General features: G+C 44.0%; 1 protein-coding gene across 3 annotated transcripts in view; it reads right to left on the bottom strand.

The window, feature by feature from the left end:
• SH3GL3 (SH3 domain containing GRB2 like 3, endophilin A3) overlaps positions 1–22,195 on the bottom strand; it is a 133,163-nt gene that overhangs the window by 20,497 nt on the left and 90,471 nt on the right. For all 3 annotated transcript variants that reach the window (XM_001929079.5, XM_021098876.1, XM_013978029.2), the window contains 3 exons: positions 20,432–20,590; positions 11,755–11,858; positions 7,354–7,463 (listed from right to left, as the gene is read on the bottom strand). In XM_001929079.5, the coding sequence (XP_001929114.2) occupies positions 7,354–7,463; positions 11,755–11,858; positions 20,432–20,590 (373 nt within the window). The remainder of the gene's footprint in view (positions 1–7,353; positions 7,464–11,754; positions 11,859–20,431; positions 20,591–22,195) is intronic.

Genomic DNA, 22,195 nt, shown 5'->3' on the forward strand with positions numbered 1-22,195 from the left:
CACAGTCTGGATGATGAAGCCAAAGAACTCACTGTCCTATCAGTGTTTTCTCCTTCCAAGTCAGATGCACACAACAGATTCTCTCTGCAACCACTTGCTGGCCAGAGTCCATATGATCAAGAATCTTGGAAATAAATCATTCCCAATGCTCTTGAACATTTTCTAACATTCCCCAACATTTTCTCTTCACGATATAAAAGGAAAATCTACAAGGTGAAGTGCCCAGGTCGACTACTTACTGGCTCTATGACTTTGGGGAAGTCTCACTTAACTTCTCCACTTGACTTCTAGTAGTGGTTGGTAAGTATTAACTGCTATATTGTTAAATGTCTTATTTATTACTGTTTTATTTTTTATTATGACTTCCTTGGAACACGTTATGAGGATAAAATGAGTTATGTATCTAAAGCATCACATAATGATACCTGGCTCATTTCTGGTACTCAAATGCTATGTCCTTATATCCTTAAGTGGTACTTTAGTTAAAACACTTTTTCACTTCTTTTTTATGCCAGTCTGAGAGGTCACACATAGTCCTCCTATAGGTAGGTAAAGACACGTTCATCAAAGGAAAGCTGCATTGTCTCTCACAGCAAATGGGAGCATGGCATCTTGGGAAGCTTGACCAGAGTTCCCATCTCTAAAAACCAAGCACCTATGTGGATGCAGGCTGGAAGGTAGAGGGGCGGGGTATGAACTGAGTCCTGGGGTCCACTGATTCTGCTTCATTCAGATGTAATACAAACAGGGAGGCAGGCTGTGATTGGGCTTGTTTTCAAAGTTTTCAGTTAGACTGTTTATACCCAGCATCTTTTTAAACAGAAGCTTTGAAATGGCTTACAATAACATATGAATTCAGAATAAAGGATTTTCTATTTCAGACCTGAAATAGAAAAGTAAAGCCACAAAAAGTACGGAGACTATGTATGTTCATCCAAACAAGAGAACTTTTGAGGAAAGGGGTGGGGGGCACTATTAACAGTGATACTAGAGCAAGAGACATGCACTGGGACTGTCCCCAGCAAACCAGGATACCCGATCACCCCCACCACAGGAGAAGAGGAACATATGCACTAGCTCTGGTCATTTTAATGATTGCTGTGCTTGAACTTCATACCTGGCATTGAGCTCCCTGGGGGCTGGAGAGAACAGAGAATAGAATGAAGTATGCAATTTCTTTAAAGAAGGAAGCAGTGTTCTATAATAACCTATATGGAATGGATATGTGTATATGTATGGCTGAATGACCCTGCTGTACACAGAAATTAACACAACCTTGTAAATTAACTATACTGCAATAAAATTGAAAAATTAAAAAAAAATAAAGGAGGAAGTACTCCTATTCCTCAAAAGCCATCAATTTTTGCATTATTAAAAACATTTTTTGTTTATTCAAATATTCTTACTGAAACACAATTTAACGAATACTTTGAAGAAAGGAGAATATTGCACATAACCCCATCGATTAGTCTGGTTTGCATGCAGACACTGATTTACTGATCGTCATCATAGCACATTTACAACCTTGTGTCTTTCTTTCCAATTTAATATCAAACCATAAACATTTTTATGTTGCTACATAATTCCCATGTTAATAAGTTTGAATAGCTGCATAATATTCCATTTGATACTCGGCTATCTACTCAACCACAATTCTACTCTTGACAAATAGATATAAATAAATATTGATCATTAGGCTGTGCCCACTTATAACTTTTTCTTCCTCTTTATAGTGCTGTAATAGATTCAGGAATATGCTTCGCTGAAATTATTTCTTTGGGATACGTTTCCAGGAATGAAGCCACTGAGGGCTTATAAATGTTTTTATTAATTTTGATATATACTGCTAAATGGATTTCCCAATGAGCTACCTCAGGGGTTGGCAAACTAAGACCTCTAGTTCCGTTAAAACAGGACACAGCCACGCCTACCCCTTTTCATAGTGTCTATGGCTGCTTTCACGCCATGACAACAGAGATGAGTAGTTACAACAGAGACAATATAGCCCATCATAGAGTATAAACTATTTATGATCTGTCCCTCTACAAAAAAAGCTTGTCAACTCCTAGGCCACCCTGATGTACATTCCACAAGCGGTGTGCAGTATGGGTGTGTTCATGGTACTACATTCTAAGAGAAATGAACTATGTGGGACCCTACATCTTCTGCAACACACTTGTAGCAGACAAATGTGGCAGAAACTGCAAGCTAGCCATCCAAACCCGCTCTTTCCTTCTTCCATAGTAACATAATGGTAAGATGTGGCTCTCCAGCTAACTTCCTCCTCCCCCACTCCATCTGCAGCTAAATTGTGGTCATGGGCCTAAGCTCTTCCCAGTGGGATGGGAGCAGAAGTGATGTGAGCCGCTTTGGGTTCATTTCCCTAAGAGGAAACCCCTGGCCCTGGATGTCCACACTTAAATTCTCTCTTGTTTGAACCACTGTGTCCTTAAGTCTCTGTACAACCGCAATCACCCTAACTACTACAGAAACTAGTACCAGAAGGGAGGGGTTGGTATCATAAAAACAAAAATTTAGTGGCACTGACTCAGCAGCCAGGTCGTGATAACAAAGAAACAGGTCTAAAAGGCGTGAAAGCTGGTGACCTTTGTTAGGCTGTGGCTAAACATTTAATAAAACTGTGGCCTGTGAAAACTTTGAAAGCATGCCACACACATACCCGGAGCTCTAAAGGAAGAAAGTGGAGAATGTTAGTGGATGTTAGCTCCTCCTTGGTACATCTAGCCAGTTACTACAAGAAAGGCAAAAATTACCCTATTTGCAAGCAAAGACAAAAAGGAAGAGAGAAAAATCAGAGGTGGGGTCCTAGGACAAACTGCTTCCATATTCCAGAGAACAGAGGATACACAGTTTGTTGCTCCAAATCATTCTCAGAGACTTCCCTGAATGAAGGCACCTAGTTCCACAGCAAAGATGACTCCAAACATACTACCATGGTGACTAAGAGGGTAATGGACCTGATTAGTACCCATAAGGATGTGGGTTCAATCCCTGGCGTCCCTCAGTGGGTTAAGGATCTGGCATTGCCGTGCGCTACGGTGTAGGTCACAGATGCAGCTCAGATGCAGCACTGCTGTGGCTGTGGTGTAGGCCGGCAGCAGCACCTCCCACCCATCCCCTAGCCTGAGAACCTCCATGTGCCACGGGGGAGGCCTAAAATTAAATAAATACATAATTAATTAAAGATACTGCCTTCTCACTCAAGTCTGTTGTTTCAGATGGCCTCCAGCTAGCCACTGGAAGTTAGAAAGATTAGACAAGATAAGAAAGACAGATGGCAGTTTTAAGGGCTATCTATAAGAAAGAAACTTGGATGTGATACAGATCAGAAGCTATGATGTTTTTGGAGGCCCTGACTTGTGAAAGGACATGTGAGCCTAACCTGAAAACGTCTCCATCTACTGAACCTTGAAGAACCCTCAAGGGCCTAAGCCTCAGGAAACACAATTCCCAAAGCAGGCAGCTTTCCAGAGCCCATGTCAGGGGGGAAGTGAGGACATGGAAGACTTCTGAGAAGGCAAATCTAGGGACCCAAAGGATGAAAGTGATTCCTCCCAACCACCTTCCAGAGAGCAGTACTAGAGTCTAAACTTCTTGCACCAACACAGTAGGGTGTCCTTGCCACTCCTTTCCAGAAGAATTCCATCCTTTTTCTGGACTAGTGCCTGCTGTGCCTTTCCCATTATAATGGGGTGTGGCTGCCCTGCTGGAGACGGCACTTCCCAACTTTCTTTGCCATGACCTGTGGTCATTGGATCTGAGTTCTCAACTCTGGAATGTGAGTGTCATTGGCTTAAGAGGACATGTCTAGCCCAGCCTTCTGTTCTTTCTCCCCTTCCTGCTGGCTGGAGTGGCAGCAACTAAGACAACCCAGAAGCCACAGGATGGTGAAGATGGCAGAGCTGCCATTGGCCTAGGCCCCTGAGTGACTCCAGGGACCAGAAGCACAGAGTCTCCCTGGATCGCTGCATGAGTGAGAAAATCTTATTTTGTTGAGCACTGGTTGCACTTTGGGGGTCTTTTCCTTTTTTTCTTTTTTTTAACAGAAACCAGTGTTCCTCTAATACAATACAAAAAGAACTTTCCAGAGAGCTATATCTGAGTATCCTCCTGATAACATTTTAATGAAGCCAATTTTATTCAAATAACTTTAAATGAAACATTGCATCAAAACGTAAACTGAAAAGTAGCACTGCATGCTAGAGACTGTAACCATGAGAATAATTAGGATGAAAAGTAGACAATTTTATTAAATTCAAGCTAGGTATTCTTGGCCACAAAAGACTTTTAGCCTGAGGCCTATCTTCTCTGTTAAAACTGGACAGAAAAATGTTCCAGCACAAAACTATGGCTTTATCTCCTTGAAATCAGAATAGCTAAAAGAGAATTGAAAAAAAGAATAATTTTCTCATGATTTGATGCAAGATCCTCTGGGTCTATAGCCATTTAGCGCCTAAAGCTATCTTGGGTAACAAACAGCAGAGAGATGTGTCCACTGAGACATATGACACTGAATGACTTGAAGTTCACATGAATATAGCAGACTGAGTGCAAGACTGTAGCCTTCCTTTCATGTATCAAATAACTATTCATTATAAAATAAGTATGTCTTACAGATGGCCAGTAGGCACATGAAAAGATGCTCAAAATCACTCATCATTAGGGATGAGAATGGCCAACATTAGTAAGTCTACAAATAACAAATGCCAGAGAGGATGTGGAGAAAAAGAACCCTCCTACACTGTTGCTGGGAATGTAAAGTGGTGAAACCACTGTGGAAAACAGTATGGAGGTTTCTCAGAAAACTAAATAGAGAATTACTATATGACCCAGCAATCCCACTCCTGGGCATATATCTGGACAAAACTATAATTCAAAAAGATACATGTACCCCAATGTTCATTGCAACACTATTCACAATAGCCAAGACATGGAAACAACCTAAATGTCCATCTACAGATGAATGGATTAAGATGTGGTTCATATACACAATGGAATACCACCCAGCCATAACAAAGAATGAAATAATGCCATCTGCAGCAACATGGATGGAACGAGAGACTCTGATACTGAGTGCAGTAAGTCAGAAAGAGAAAGACAAATGCCATATGATATCACTTATATTTGGACTCTAATATATGGCACAAATGAACCTATATCTACAAAACAGAAACAGATTCACAGACATAGAGAGCAGACTTGTGGTTGCCAAGGGGGAGAGAGGAGGAAGTGGGATGGACTGGGAGTTTGGAGTTAGTAGATACCAACTATTACATTTAGAATGGATAAGCAATGAGGTCTTACTGTACAGTACAGGGAACTATATCCAATCTCTTGGGATAGAGCATGATGGAAGATAATTTAAGGAAAGGAATATGTGTGTGTGTGTGTGAGAGAGAGAGAGACAAAGACTGGGTCACTTTGCTGTAGAACAGAAATTGGCACAACATTGTAAATCAGCTAAAATTTAATAAAATATAATTTTAAAAAATAAAATAGGTATGCCTTTAATTCCAAATAATGTTGGAAAACAAGAATGAATACCAGTGGTAGGCCACGAATTATGGGGAATATAAGGAATATCTGAAAGATGGAGAGAAGAAGATGAAGGACATGAAACTGGGTCAGAAAGAGAAAGACAAATGCCATATGATAACACTTCTATGTAGAATCTAATATATGGCACAAATGAACCTATCTACAAAACAGAAACAGCCTCACAGACATACAGAGCAGACTTGCAGTTGCCAAGGGGAAGGGGAGAGGAAGCTGGATGGAGATGCAACAAAAGTGGACTTCAGGAATGCCCATGAACTCAATGCCAAGAGCAGGTGGTTCTGGAAGCTGGATGACTGGTTGGCATTCTGGGAAAAGAAAGGCCTGGTGAGTCTTTCCATTCTGAGTTTGCACCAAGCACCCGGGAGCCCAGGCATCTGCCTCCAGGAAGGATTCCTGAGTGCAGGGACCTGAAACAGTTCCATGAGGAATGCAAGTACCCAGAAAACTAGAAACCAGAGTTCCTCACTCAGCAGAGCATCCCTAAGTTCCCCATAGCCATGGGAAGTAGGCAGCAGTAACAGACATAGTGCCGCAAGCAAATTAACATGGACTCACAAACAAAAAGCTGTGCACAGAGCTAAGAATAATTTGTTATGCATAATGCTTGGCAAAAATTAAAGTCTAATGATATGGGTATGGAGAAGCAAGTATTGCTACATGAATAGTAGTGTACCTGTTCTAGAGGAGTGATTTGGCAACATCTACCACCGCTTAAAATCTGCATTCACTCTAATTCAGCAGTTTCATGTCCAAGAAAGACCTGCCCATCAGCATATGGGGCAGATATGGGACATTGCTTTTAGCAAATAACTGGAAACAGTCTTAACGTCCATTAGCAGGGAAATGGTACATATAATGGAAAATTAGGAAGCCATTAAAAAATAGTGGGATCCATATGTCCCCTCCTTGGGGTAGTGTCACCTGATTCCTGGTCTCCCTCATGCTCCCCCTGCATCCCCTGTAATCCCTCCCTCTGTTACAGGATGGTAACTAGGTCCTCTCCAAACTCTGAGCTGCCCAAATAAATGGCTTGTGTTTTTCATCAAAAAAAAAAAAAATTAGTGGGATAGATCTATATGCATGACATGGAAATAACCCCAAGAAATAGGGACATATGTACAAAAGCTAACCTCAGAACAATACTTCTAATATGATCTTTTATTTGAAAAGCAGAAAATAATCTAAAACAGTGTGTATATAGCCCACTTCTCGATGCACATACACAGATATGACAGTATTCCTACCGAACTGTTAACAATTGCTCCGTGTAGGGAAGTGATTGGGACGGAATGAATGGGTGATCACAGGAAACTGGAGCATGACTCAGACCACTTGAGCATTATTTTTCTTAATTTGATTGTTTCATTAAGAAATATATCTGTGCCACGTGTCTAATTTTAAAAAATGATGCAGCACTTAAGGCAATGCCTACCATACAGCAGGGGCTCCACAGATGCTAATTCAAACCTATTTTTAAATCAGTAAAATATCTGGGAAGAGTTAAAAAAATATAAATATCAAGGATAATGTTGCATGATGATTCTATGGCCAGGGTTTAATTCCTTTGAAGGCAATAAGTAAAGTGATGGAATTCTTCCTTGATGTAAGTTCTTGAACAGAGAACCAGGAAAGGGGGCATTACTGGTGGGGGGGGGGTGGAGTTCACCAAATAACCTAGAGAGAAATCCAGGGCCTTAATGTATTCACACAGAATACAGCAATAAGCAGTAAGCAAATGCTTCCAGCAGAGCACCCGCAGAATTGTCGTCTCACCTGTTGTCTTTGCTGAAGAGGGGGTGGACACCCCATTGAGCTCACTAGGACTCCTCTTTATGGGCCGTGGCTTGTATTCTCGTTTGGGGACATTGGACGCAGCCGATATCCTGTAATACACATTTTACGATAAGTCAATATCTGATGAAGAAAGCGAAGCTTCCAAACCTATGTTTGCTCTGCCTTGATGAGCCTACAAATTTAGGTCCTAGGTGACAGTCATGAAAGGGGGTGACTGTTACACACTGATTCTTAAGTAGCCCAAAGTGCTGTGATATCCAAAAATAGGTTTTGTTACTACATGCAGACATACCTTGTTTTATTGCCTTTGCAGATACTGAGTTTTTTTTTACAAATTGAACGTTTGTGGCAACCTTGCATGGAACAAGCCTGTTGGCACCACTTCTGCAACAGCATTTGCTCACTTTGTGTTTCTATGCCACATTTTGGTAATTCCCACAATATTTCAAACTTTGTCTCTATTATTGTATTTGTTGTGGTGATCTGTGTTCAGTGATCTCTGCCACATAAGATGGTAAACAACTGGAGTTCCTGTTGTGGTGAGGCAGAAACGAACCCGCCTCATATTCATGAAGATGCAGGTTTGACCCCTGGCCTTGCTCCGTGGGATCTGGCATTGCCCTGAGCTGTGGTGTAAGTTGAAGATGTAGCTCGGATCCTGTGTTGCTGTGGCCGTGGTGTAGGCCGACAGCTGTAGCTCCAATTTGACCCCTAGCCTGGGAACTCCCATATGCTGCACGTACAGCCCTAAAAAGAAGGGAAAAAAAAAAAGATGGCAAACAATTGATAAATGTATATGTTCTCACTGCTCCACCTACCACTGACCTGCCACTGCCCCATCTCTCTCCCCTCCTCAGCCTCCCTGTTCCCTGAGACACAACAATACTGAAGCTGGGCCCATTAATAACCCTGCTGTGGCCTCTACGTCTCCAAATGGAAGAGTCTCAAATCTCTCACTTTAAATCAAAAGCCAGAAATGATTATGCTTCATGAAGAAGGTATATTGAAAGCCAAGGAAGGCAGAAAGCTAAGCCTCTTGCACTAAACAGGTAGCTAAGTTGTGAATACCAAGACAAAGTTCTAGAAAGGAAATTAAAAGTGGTATTCCAGTGAACACACAAATGATAACAAAAAAAAAAAAAAAAAAAAAAAAAAGGTGGAACAGCCTTATTGCTGACATGAGGAGAGTCTGAGTGGTCTGACAGAAGATCAAACCAGCCCTTAAATCAAAGCCTCATGCAGAGCAAGGCCCTAACTCTCTTCAGTTCTATGAAGGTGAGAGAGGTGAGGAAGCTGCAGAAGAAAAGTGTGAAGCTGGCAGAAGTTGTTTCAGGAGGTCTTTAGGACAGAAACCATCTCCATAACATCAAAGTGCAAGGTGAAGCAGCACCTGTTGCTGTGGAAGCTGAGCAAGTTATCCAGAAGATCTAGCTAAGAGAACTAATGAAGGTGGTGCAGGAAACAACCAACTTTCGAAGTAAATGGAACAGCCTTCTGTGGGAAGAAGATGCCATCTAGGACTTTCATAGCTAGAGAGAAGTCAACGCCTGGCTTCAAAGCAGCTTCAAAGGACAGTCTGGCTCCCCTGTTAGGGGCTAATGCACCTGGTGACTTTCAGTTGAAGCCAGTGCTCATTTACCTTCCTGAAAATCCAGAGGCCCTTGAGAGTTATGCTCAATCCACTCTGTCTGTGCTCCAGAACTGAAACAGCAAAGCCTCGATGACAGCACATCTGGTTACAGCATGGTTGACTGACTATTTGAAGCTGACTTCTGAGACCCACTGCTCAGAAAAAAAAGATTCCTCCCAAACGATTACTGCCCATTGACAATGTACCTGGTCACCCAAGAGCTCCGATGGAGATGCACAAAGAGATCGATGTTGTCATCATGCCTGGTAACACAGCACCATTCTGCAGCCCATGACCAAGAAGCGGTTTCAACCTGCAAGTCTCATTAATTATCTAGGAACACATTTCGTAAGACTGCAGCTGCCAGGGATAGCGATTCCTCGGAAGGAGCTGGGCAAAGTAAACTGAAAACCTTCTGGAAGGGATTCATCATTCCGGATGCCATTAAAACTATGTGTGATTCATGGGGAGAGGTCAAACGAGCAACACTATCAGAAGAAGTTGATTCCAGCCCTCCTGGATGACACTGAAGGGTTCAAGACTTGAATGGAAGAAGTGACTGCAGATGTGGTGGGACTAGCCAGAGACCTAGAATTCGAAGTGAAGCCTGAAGATGGGGCTGAATTGCTGCAACCTCATGAGGAAACTTGAACAGAGGAGTAGCTGCTTCTTTTGGAAGAGCAAAGAAAGCGGTTTCTTGAGATGGAAACTACTCCTGATAAACATGCTGTGAAGACTGTTGCAATGACAATAAAGCATTTACAATACTACACAAATGGAGTTGACAAAACAGCCCCAGGCTTTGAGAGGACTGACTTCAACTTTGAAAGAAGTTCTGCTGTGGGTAAAATACTATCCAATAGCATTGTCTGTTACAGAGAAATCATTTGTGAAAGGAGGAGTCAATTTATAGTGCCGAGTTTGTTGTCTTATTTTAAGAAATCACCACAGCCACCCAGCCTTCAGCAACCATCTCCCTGACCAGTCAGGAGCCATCCATTTGGAGGCAAGGCCCACGTACAGCAAAAAGATTAGGATTTGCTGACGACTCAGATTATGGTTAGCATTTTTTTTTATTTTAGAAATAAAGTACTTTTATTTATTTTTTTTTTTCTTGTGATGGCCACACCTGCAGCGTACGGAAGTTCCCCTGAGGCATATGGAAGTTCCCAGACTGGAGGTCAAATCAGAGCTGCAGCTGCCAGTCCACACAACGACCATAGCAATGCTGGATCCTTAACCCACTGAACTAGGCCAGGGATTGAAGCCACATCCTCACAGACACTATGCCAATTTCTTAACCCACTGTGCCACAAAGGGAACTCCTAAAGTACTTTTAAATTAAGGTATATACATTGTTTTTTCAGGCATAATGCCATTGCACACTTAATAGATTACAGTTTAAAGGAAATATAACTTTTACATGCACTGGAAAGCTGAAAAATTTATGTGAGTCACTTGATTGCAATATTCACTTTATTGCAATAGTCTGGAGCCAGATCTGCCATATCTCCAAGGTATGGCTGTATTTGTAAAGCATTTGTCTTTCTCAGGATGTCTGAGGCATCCAGCAAGCGCCAGGGATGAACCCAGCCCTCACCAATGCCTCCTCCTTTTCCTTGTGCAAGGGCAGAACTATGAAAATATGCTCTTGTGAGCAGTAAATGAACCACCTGCTTATAAAAGTGGATGCTCCAGAGGCTAGGCATAACTTTCATCTTCTCTCCATAAGGACTGCATTGATTTAAGCAAAAACCCCTCCAAATTTATTCATTCTCATTATCCTATGTAAAACAATTTTGTTATCAAACCTAGTCCAAAAACTAGGACAGTTTTTTTAACCTGGCATTTTAATCAATAGGGTTACCGTGCATACAACCTATATCATTAATTTTCAGGAAAAGTAGACAATCATTAAAGTTATAAAGAGCACAGCAATCTTTTCATCCTTCAGAAGGTATTTTTGATTCTTTCAACATCTCTCAGAGTCCATATTATGCAAGCAGCCTGATATTTGTGCTGGTAACATAAAAACACATCTTTCCCCAGATACTTACATACATTCTGAATATCATTTCTCACTCTTCTCCACATCCCTAGATGCTGGGGAGGAAGTATATGCCGTCCCACCCCCAGCTAAAATCTCATCAGGTCAACCATGAAGCCAGGACAGCTCTGTAGGGGCTGAACTCGAAGTCAAGTGAGGAATTTTGGTTGACCTGAGGACAGGTCATGAAAAAGGGCTTCAGTGTGAAGAAAAAAGAGAAGTGCTGCCAGATCCCTTCTCCCAGGTCTATCCTGTTAGCCAAAGCCACGTATTTATTATCTCACTGCTATCCCACACCCAACCATGAAAACCAGCTAAAGAAAATTCAACACAGGAGTTCCCGTCATGGCGCAGCAGAAACAAATCTGACTGGCATCCATGAGGATGCAGGTTCAATCCCTGGCCTTGCTCAGCGGGTTAAGGATCCGGTGTTGCCATGAGCTGTGGTGTAGGTTGCATACATGGCTCGGATCTGGCGTTGCTGTGGCTGTGGTGTAGGCTGGCAGCTATAGCTCTGATTTGACCCCTAGCGTGGGAACCTCCATATGCCGTGGGTAGGGGCCTAAAAAGACAAAGAAAGAAAGAAAATCCAAAACAGTACAGGGCAGTGGGAAGGGGAAGATGGAGAGACAGAAAGAGATACTGATTTTGATTGATTTTAACTCTGTATTCCTAGGCTTGCAAGGAACGTGAAGGCTCTTACCGCATCTGTAGCTTGCTCTGTAGCTCCTGCAGAATCTCTGTGGATTGTTTGTGATAGTCTAAAGCTGCCTCTATAAACACGGCCAACTGGCTGACTTGTTCTACCTGCAGCAGAAGTGGAAAATTACTCCATGGAGGCTAGAGCCTGTGTAATGTTGAGAGAGAGAGAGAGATGGGGGACACCCATGACAAAGACCCGGCTTTGCAAGGAAACCCTGCCTGCCTCGGCTCTGGTGGATTTCATTTCATCGCATCGCAGAGCCCTGTGCAGTCATCACACAGGACATGGTATAGAGCTATAAATGCTGTAAAGACATGTTCAAATTTATGTGTGATTACGAAGTTGATTTAACACAATAAAAAAGCCTATTTTTCCAATTAGGTGATATTCTCGGGAGACGTTTAAGCTATAAAGTTCATGGATCTGAAAATGGAGAGATAAAGCTTTTCCAATTACAAGTGAAGCCAACACTTGATAAATGAACTGCTTCCTTATCGAAGTGTCTCTATGGGTACTTCCTAGCTAAGTCAAATCAAGAAACTAAGTAAATGAAGCTATGCTCAGATACGAAGGGAAGCCAGGGAACAGGGCATGCTCCAGCGCAAAGACTTTCTGGCCCCTTATATGTTTTTGGTGCCCCTGTATGCTTTTGTTGCTATTGGCACAAAATCATTTCCCTGAAACATACAGCCCAAAGGCATGAACTAGAAGGACTCTGGCATCTCTCTTTCCCATGAACCAAGACATTCATGAAATCAGTGACCAAATTACAGTGGATATAAAAAAAATCAAAAAGTAATGTCACAAAAGAAAGCCAGGAAGACCTAGCAATGTGTAATTTGCGGAAGAGACGTTGCCAGTAGAGCACCGGGATTTCCTTCCTGCTTCCCCGCGTGTCTAATGGGCTCCTAGAAAAGAGGCATTAATTAAGCTCATTTCCACAAGCCTCTAAGGCAGGACTACGGCGCTGAGGTGATGGGAGTGCCTAGCATGAATCTCCTGTGCTCCAGAACCAGATAGAGCACAAGTCAAAATCAATCCCCCTCTTTCCTAAGCTTCCCCAAAGCCTATGCATCACCTCCTCACTTCTTTTGCTACTCGGCTTCAAAGTCTGCCCTGCTTATTCCCTCTCAGACACGCACCCGGCAAAACCCTCCAAGGACTGCTTGGTCTTCAAAGATCCAAGCGGTTTTCATTTGCTATTGCTGATTGTGCTTTAGCCGCCTATTTGCCCCACCTACACCATTTGAATCATGGGTTCAATGCTCATATAAGAGGTACATGGAATTCCACTTGGGCCACACTGCAATCAGCATCTGCACCATGAAATCCCATCGTATTACGTTTGCTTTGCCATGCTCTGCGGCTGGAAAAGCAACAAGCCTAGCCTTAAATTTTGAGAAACTCAATAAACAAAACAAAGACAGCCTGGCCCCTACAAAATCCTAAGGATTTCTTAAGTTTCACCTCTTTGGCTTTTACACATACTTTTAAATAAGTCCAGCACCCTGGCCTAACAGGATCACAGTAGAATCTGCTGCAGATTTCTTATATTGCAAGAGCTGTGTGCTAGTTAAATTCTGCATCACACTTCTCTGTCTTTTGTAAAGTGAATCTACATTTTAATACCCACTTTGAAATACACTTGACATTTTATCATTTTTAAGGGAACAGTGAAAGATAGTCGAATGGGTATTCTTTACTCCTTGAAACACATGTGGAGTTGGGAGCGGGGTGGCGGTAGGGCGAGGGAGATAGCCATCTATCATCTCTGATGTGGCTAAAATATTCAATTATATTTTATGGAGATGCATTTGCAACTATTCATTTGATGGCTGACTTTGGAGAGGAAATGGGTCTGGGGCCCCTTAAAACTTGGAAGATAATAGCAGTGCTATACAGTGCCTGCACATAGTAGGTGCTCGATGCAATAAGCTATAAGTCTCTTGTTGAGAGTAAAGCCATGTGGTGCCACAAGTGGATTATCCATCTCTCCCTGCCAGAAAATGGAGGCTTCTAGCTCTCTCCAGGCCATGAACCATGAGCTGTGTGCAGCTGGCCTCTGCTTTCCCAACCCCACGTACAATTAAATACCTGGACCGGCAGAATCAAGGCCGCAATAAACCTCGGCCTTCCAAGAGCCAAAATCTGTCCAAAAGGTGAAACATTTCTATTAGGAGTTGTTGCCCTGAAATTCACAGGGACCAAATTCATGGGGGAAGTACCTTAGCTGTGGGGGTGGGGGTACTGGGCACTAGTGTGGACCAGGAGTGTGAGACGTTCCAAGAAGCTGTGGAAACTCCAGGGATGCCTGAGTGAGACTTGAGCCACTGGGGTGGCCTATGGACCAATAGTAAAGGATTTGGGCTGTACCCAAAGGATGCCTGGCTCAAATGAGTACCTATTGTAGTAAAGACCTTCTAAGATCAACTCTCTGTAAGAAAGTGGGGCGGGGGAGGGGGAGAGGCAGCAGAGGAGCAGGGCTGTGAAATCTCTTCCTCAGACCTTCCAACAATCAGTTACCAAAGGGACTGGTCAGCAGCCAGGGAGGCGAGCAGAGATGCATGTGAGCAGAGAGGCACGCTCTGAAGAGCAGGGCAAGAACAGAACAGTGTGAAGATCTCTGGGATCCGCAGGGGACATGAATATGGACACGTGCATCCTCTGGCACCTGACAAGCCACCCCCTTTCACAGCTGAAATGGCGCATTTCCAGGGGAGGCCTTCTTCGAGTTTAATTGTGATAATCCAGCTGATTTCTTGCTCTGTCCTATCAAAGAGCTCCACCTTTTTGGATTCCTCCACTAAGCTAGAGGAAAATTTCTCATGATCTTTGCAATCTGGTCATAAACAGATGCTTCTCTCTCTCTCTCTCTCTCTCTCTCTCTCTCTCTCTCTCTCTCTCTCTTTTTTCATGCCACACCCTCAGCATATGGAAGTTCCCAGGCTTGGGGTTGAATCAGAGCTGTAGCTGCCAGCCTATGCCAGAGCCTCAGCAATGCCAGATCTGAGCCACATCTGCAACCTATGCTATAGCACATGACAATGCTGGATCCTTAACCCACTCAGCGAGGCCAGGGATATGAACCCAAATCCTCATGGATACTAGTTGTATTCGTTACCAATGAGCCACAACAGCAACTCTGACAGATGCTTCTTCTAGTAATGCAAAAGTCTTTGAGTTTCTGTGGAATTTTGAGTAAAGCCATTAAATTCATATTAAGTTAATAACATGGGTAATAATCCTCCACACTTTCAGTCTCCACTTCACACTTCCCAAGAATTTCTTGCAAGGGCTCACTGGCCTGACACTGTGAGGTGAGAGTGAATTTCTAGGGGCTGGGAGCTGAGCAGAAGCAAAACCAGAACCACACGTCAGGTCTCAGGCTCCTTGTTGGGTGTGCTTTCTTTCTACGAGTTCAATACTTCCTAAATGTCTTATTCTATACATCACAAGTCCCTTGATATGCCAGTAATAAAATCATCATAATGATTGTGGTGTAGCAGAGGTCTATGGTCAAATAAGTTTGAGAAACCGCCTTGTTTGTCCTCCCAGGAGTCTCTTAGAGATGAATTTTTCATATGTTCATAAAAGACTCTGAAAAGTCTTGCGATAAAGAAAACCTGCTTAGTTTTGCTTAACTGAGGGTTTCCCAAACTTACTTGACCATAGGGACATTGTTAATCCACCACACACACACATTCCTTGGAATGAATTTTGGGAAACACCACTCTAGACCAATGGAAATAACCCAGGAATCTGGAACCTAGTAATTCCACTTGTCCTTGGAGCCCATGGACTGAGGGAGGAGGCCCAGGATGGAGATTTATTGCAAGAGAGCTAGAGAATGCTGCAAGCACCTGGCCTCACTGAACTGAAATGGGCATCTTCTGTTTCTGGCTCCTGCTAATATTAAAGACCTACATTCTTTAATGTTAAGTTATGAGGAATAAACTTCTGTGCAAAAACAGAAGAGGAGTGTGTCAGCAGGCCTGGGGCGATTTAGCATTCCCAAGAAATGACGGTGGAGACTGCAAGCCAACCTGAGAGCCAATCATGATGGGCACAGAGGCTCATCTCCCAGGGGTGCCTCCCAGAGCCCCACCAGCCACGGCAAAAGGAGTCCACCAGACCCTTCTGGGATCCTGGGAAAGCTTGTGGACCAAAACACCTCCTGGCTTGCTTCAGCTTGTAGAATAAGGAAGCTACTCCTTATTCTAGCAAGAAACGAAGTGATGCCCCAGGTCTCCAATCCAGTTCTTACTGACAAGACCCCCAGGACGACACTGTGGGACCAAAGAAGACTCTTCTCTTTGATTCTCCCACTCCCAACACTGCCCCAAATAAGTAAGAAAATAGATGCCTAGGAATATTGGAGTGAACCATTCAAGTCCTTGTCACCACCCTTTCCTTCTTTCTACACCACAGATGGAGGCGTGATCTCTCTGATAGATGAGATCAGGGCCCTGACAACCAGGCCTTCTGGACCCTGCACTGGAATAGCAAGAGGGGCTGGCCCTGGGGTCTGTGTTCTGTAAGAAAGCAGGTTGTGAAGAGGCCAAGAGAGATGCATGCTTTTGGCTCTCTGCTCTGCATACTTCACCCTCCCTGAGGGTGGCTAAGGTCTACACCAGGCCTGGGGTAGGTAGTTGGGGTCCCATTGTGGCCCAGACCTAAGCTGCCAGTTCTGTTCTCTAGGCAAGGGGCTGGGTTGTCATCCCTGTTTGGCTGCCCCTGTTTGTTTCTCAGCTGGGAGACTGCAGATGGGAGGATAGAGGAGCAACCACACCCTAGAGATCCCTGCATATGACCTGTTGGCCAGAAAACCCCAGGAAAAGCTGCCTGATCTGCATTTGGAGACCCATGAAAGACCAAGCCTGCTAGTCCAGCCAGAGCTCTCCTCCTCCAGTCAGACTGATCTTTAGCAAATGGTTTTTGTAGACATTATCTGGCAAAGCTCTGATCATGTCTTAGCCAAGGCTGTAGGACATGAGGGCTGGAGAACACAGCACCTGCTCCCTGGAGAGCCAGACTTTGGGGTTTGCTCTATTAGTGCAGACAGAGATAGGCAGGTGGCCTAGGAGTACCAGACACACCACCTCAAATGGTCCCCCTTCCTTTACACTACCCTGGCTTTTCATTTTCTCTCTGGAGCGAGTGCTTGCAAACCCTTTCCCCAGACTCTCTTCATTCCTCCCCTTCTGGGTGAGATCGGGGGAATGATCTATAGTTAGTAGGATGGGTGTTCTGCCGCAAAACCCAGTTCTGAATGGCCAGAGGCCATGTGTCTCAGCCTGCACCTGGCTGTGGGGCTCAGACTGGCTCTGCACTGGGGCGGCTTTCACCAATGAGGGTGCAAGGAGCAGAAAGTGCAATCTGGACGGGGCCAGCCTGTGCCATACCTGACACAGGCGACCAGAAGGCCTGTATTTTATAATCATTGGGAGTTTGCATCAGCTATGAGGGATGTCTCTTGGCTTCAATCTGGTTTTTACATCAGTTTCTCAATTAGTCAGAACCCAATGGGGTGATCAGCTTTGATACCCCCAAACCTCTAATCCATAACTGGATAAGGGTCTCCTACTTGTGTCTAAAGGAGGTGCCGGGGCTTCTACTACCTGCCACCATGTCCTTAGACCATGTGTTTAATAAGAGGCTGTCTGTCCTCAAGAAGCAGGCATATACCTGGCCGGTCAGGTGGAATGTCCAATCCATAGGCAAAGACAGGACCTTAAGACCCACTGTGTTTAATCTGGGAAATAAATCCCAGCCATCTTTAGTGCCAGGATCAGTTTCTGGAGGAAAACCCAACCATCACCAGCCATCATGGAACACAGCTCCTGATTCAGAGCTTCCTCACCATGGAAGGAAGCAGACATGGATAAAAGAGGCTGAGTGATGAAGGCTGGACATGAGGCTGGTGACTCAGAGGGAACAGGAAGTTGGGGTACCATGGGCAGCAGAGCCTCCATAGCTGGCCTGGTTGATGCAGAAGGACCAAGAACAGGACTAAGGGTTCAAAGCATGCCTCATCCCACCACGTATTGGTTCTCTGTCTTTCCCCACAACAACTCATGCCCACAAGCACCAGGAAATTTCACCATTAGCATATCAAGTCCAAGGGGTGAACTGGAGATTTTCTGGACCTTGCCTCATCAACAGGACTGCCAGACCCGTTGGATATGGCCAGACACACTGTCATGGAAAAGGATAAGGCCATTCCTTTCTAGGTCTAATTGCTGTTTCCCTGAGAATGAAGGCAGTCTTCTGGAGCATCCACAATAACCTGGGAGTCTCTTCAAGGATAAAAAAAAATACCTGGGAGATGAAAAGGTCAAAGCAGCCTCTCTATCATGAGTCACTGAGTAAATGGCAGCTCTTGTCACTATCACCACCACCAACACCATTGGTCTCCTCAGCGCTGTCATCAGCAACCACGGCACACAGGGTAATCACCACAGTCAAAGAGATCACAGGGAAGGCAGGAAGAGAAAGAGAAGGAGCCTAGTTGCAAGCCAGTCTGGAAAGTCTTTCACCATTTCATTATGTTGATCTCCTCCCAATGGCCAGCTTCCGTGGCTGCCAATGGAGGCGTGGACCCTTGCCCTACAATGAGGGAGCAGCGCTGAGTAGGGGTACCTCCCACCCCAGGAAACTTGAGGGGAAACACTGCAGTTCATGCCGCAGCAGGGCAAACACGAGGAGCCCTGTGGGTCTTGTCACAAACTAGCTCTTACTTCTCCCAGGGTGGGATGGGAAGGGGTTAACTCATTTGTGACAAGCAAAATACTGTCACTGTCAACAAATGGACAAAGGACTGAGCTTTTATTTATTTATTTATTGTCTCTTGTCTTTTTAGGGCCACACCTGCAGCATATGGAGGTTCCCAGGCTAGGGGTCTAATCGGAGCTATGGCTGCCAGCCTATGCCACAGCCACAGCAATGCCAGATCCAAGCCGCATCTTGGACCCACAGCTCATGGCAACGCTGGATCCTCAACACACTGAGCAAGGCCAGGGATGGAACCCGCAACCTCATGGTTCCTAGTCGGATTGTTTCCGCTGCGCCACGACAGGAATTCCAGGACTGAGCTTTTCTAAGAGAGGGATCATTTCTGATTTTGACTGATCCTGAAGGGAAAACTTAGGTCTCTTGGGTCAACTGCCAAGACCAGAGCAACGGAGCCAGGCCTGCCTAACAGAGTACTTTGCAACAGCTCATCATCACACATCATGAATGATGGTCATGAATAAAGCACATGGGTTAGGGAGCACGTCTGACACATGAGGTTCAAGCTCAGAGTTTAAATCCACCTCTGAAGGGTGTGGGGCTGGAAGGGGAACGTATGCTATGGCCTGATAAGGACATGCATCTGATACTTCACACTTTGAAAACACTTGCTAAATCTTCAAAAAAATCCAATGTAGCTATCCAAGACAAAAACCAAACCGAAATGGCCTATTGCTTAGAGATAGTTTCAAGGAAATTTTTATTTCTAAAGGAAAAACAAACGATGAAGAAAAACAAAGGAAAAATGTTACACCTCTTCTGATTTCTCATAAAATATTAGAAACATGCTAAAATATTTAAAAGGAGAAACATAATAGAGTGTACTTTTAGGTACTTGGGCTTAACGGGGGTTAATGTCGTGTCCACAGTGGACATAACTCTCCCCATATCACCATGGCCGATCGAAGGTGCTCAGGACATTTGGCTTGACTTGACTCAAAATATGCAAGACCTCCAAATACCTTTTAGTAAATTATTATAAGTAGAACATAGTTTTTCAGATAAATAAATCCTCCAAGTGGTCCCAACAAGTTTGAAAGTTCAACAGATATGTCCACGATTAATGATGGGCTGCTGTGGCTCGTGGTGTCACTAAGGCCAGGCTTAGGGTGGGAACCCTGGAGGGGAGCAGGTGGTCAAAGGCTCTTCCTCTCGGGCAGTGAAAAAGGCCAATGATTCCTCATCACCAGCACAAAGAAGGGTGGCTTTCAGCCTTCGTGGTGCCCAGGGGTACCTTCCTCCTTAGTTCCATTTAACCTAACTTTTACTCAGACAAATAAAATAAGAGCAGGTGGCAAGAATCACAGTCACATTAGAATGTTAGCAGGTCTGAGCGATATGTGTCCAGACCTTCACCATCCCCAAGTTCACAAGCACCTCTATGGTCCAGCTGAAAAACTCAGGTCATGCTTTTATATCCTGAAGGTTCACTATGACAAGTAAAGGCATCGGAGAGCTGGGTGATGAGTGAGGCTCTCCCATTAGCCAAGACAGCTGCTCCTCCCCAAGCATGTGCCTCCCTCAGTGAAACTGCAAATTCCCATATGACACAGGCTTTTCCAGCCTCCTACAAAACCATTCATGCTGTGCCTTCAAATACAAAGGCTGGTCTACCATGCACTTTGCCCAGGACAACCCCACCTTCCCAGGGCCGACCCAAGCACATCCATGAAGCAAGTCCAGGATAAACAGGACTACTCCAGATGTGAGATCTGAGTCAGGACTTGCCGGATGTCTGAAGCTATTTCTGAGGCAGGAGATAATGCTAGTGGAAAATTCCAGTAACTTGTAACACCTAACGCTCCAGAGCTTCTCAACATGCTGAACCTAGTCATAGAGTCAATGTTTTCATTCACATTAAAGTCTCCTGTTTGGTTTAAATACTTACATCATTTTCTAAAAAATTAAACATGCTTCTTTCAGCCAACTCCTTTGACTCTTCAAATTTTTCTACTGCTTGTCTGACTTCTTCATCTGGTATCTTACCTACTCGCTTCTTTTTATAATCGTAATCCAGGCGGCGGCCTTCCAGCTTTTTCAGGTGGTGCTAAGAGACAAAGAAGTCCTTCAGAGAACTGTTACACTCACACGCAGGGCAAAGAAATCATCATTTCTATGAAAATAGTCATTGCTTTTTCTCAGCCTATCTAGGGGCAGGATCCCACCTTACATTTCTTTTGCTTGTGCCCAGCATCTGTTAGAAGCTCCCTTCACTGCAGGTCCACAAGGAATATTTGTGGAACAAACAAATGGGTAGATGGATGGATGGATGGATGGATGGATCACAGAATGAATAACTGTCTATATGGAACATAAGGAGGCAGTATCAGCATTCGGATTAATTTTCCAAAGTTCTCCAGAGGACCCCTCATTTGGGCTCTACTAACGGTTCAGATAACTTCCAACCAAATTAACTACACATCTCCCAAATAAGGATGTTTCTTTGGGTGCTACTGTCAACTTCTCATTAAGAAGTAGATTATAAAAACCCAAATTTCTAGGGTTTCTGCTGTGGTGCAATGGGTTAAGGGTCCAGTGTTGCAGTAGCTGTGGTGTAGGTCACTGCTACAGCTTGGATTTGATACCTGGCCCAGGAACTTCCCTATGCCATGGGTGCAGCCAAAAAAGAAAAAAACAAAAACAAAAACAAATTTCCAGTATTCCCCCTAGAATAGGTATGTATCTCCCATAAAGTTGCGAAAGAACTATAGAACAACTTGAATGAATGCCATGGATGAATGTGATACACACAGAGGACAGATGTTCACAGGCAACCTCTGAAACAGTGGGGTTTCTTTTTTTAAAAAAAAATATGATCTCTTGGAGTTTCCATCATGGCTCAGTGGAAACGAATGTGACTAGCATCCATGAGGACACAGGTTCGATCCCTGGCCTCCCTCAGTGGGCTAAGGATCTGGCACTGCCATGAGCTGTGGTGTAAGTTGCAGACACGGCTCAGATCTGGCATTGCTATCACTGTGGCGTAGGCCAGTGCCTACAGCTCTGTTTGGACCCCTAGCCTGGGAACATCCATATGCCATATGTGTGGCCCTAAAAAAAGATTAAATAAATAAATGAAAAAAATCTATAATCTCTTTAACAAAGTAAAGCAATTATAAATATTAGACGTGTCCATTCATGGAAGGCACTGCTTTGTGTGACAGCAAGTTCCTCATCAGTTTGTGTACAAGCAGAGGGATCCCATGTCAGAAACACTACAGAGAAGATAATTACACAGGGAAAAGGACTTTATGGCTATAATCCCTGGAAAACAGATACTCGATATGGAAAGTATATATGAAAACAGATGGTCCCACTGAAGCATGTGGGTAACTTGACTATTCTTTTTAGCGGGAAGCACTGGGGTTCTCACTTCCATAATGACTGGATGCAAAGAGCATATGGAACAAAACATCAGAAGCATCTCCCTTATTGTTCTGTGATTCTGGGCAAGTCTCTCATTTCCTCTGTGCCTCCACGCATGTGGTGGTAAAACAGAGACAACCAGGCTTAGCCTGGCTGCTGATGGGTGAAGAAATGTTTGTGAATGAATGTGCTTTGAATTCACAAAACCTTTTACAGCTATGCAGTCGTACATTAAATAAACAGACTCTACTCTGGATGTCCAAGGTATGTAGAACACAGCTGAGCC

This window comes from Sus scrofa, chromosome 7 (assembly GCF_000003025.6).
Source record: "Sus scrofa isolate TJ Tabasco breed Duroc chromosome 7, Sscrofa11.1, whole genome shotgun sequence".
NCBI classification, from domain to species: Eukaryota; Metazoa; Chordata; class Mammalia; order Artiodactyla; family Suidae; genus Sus; species Sus scrofa.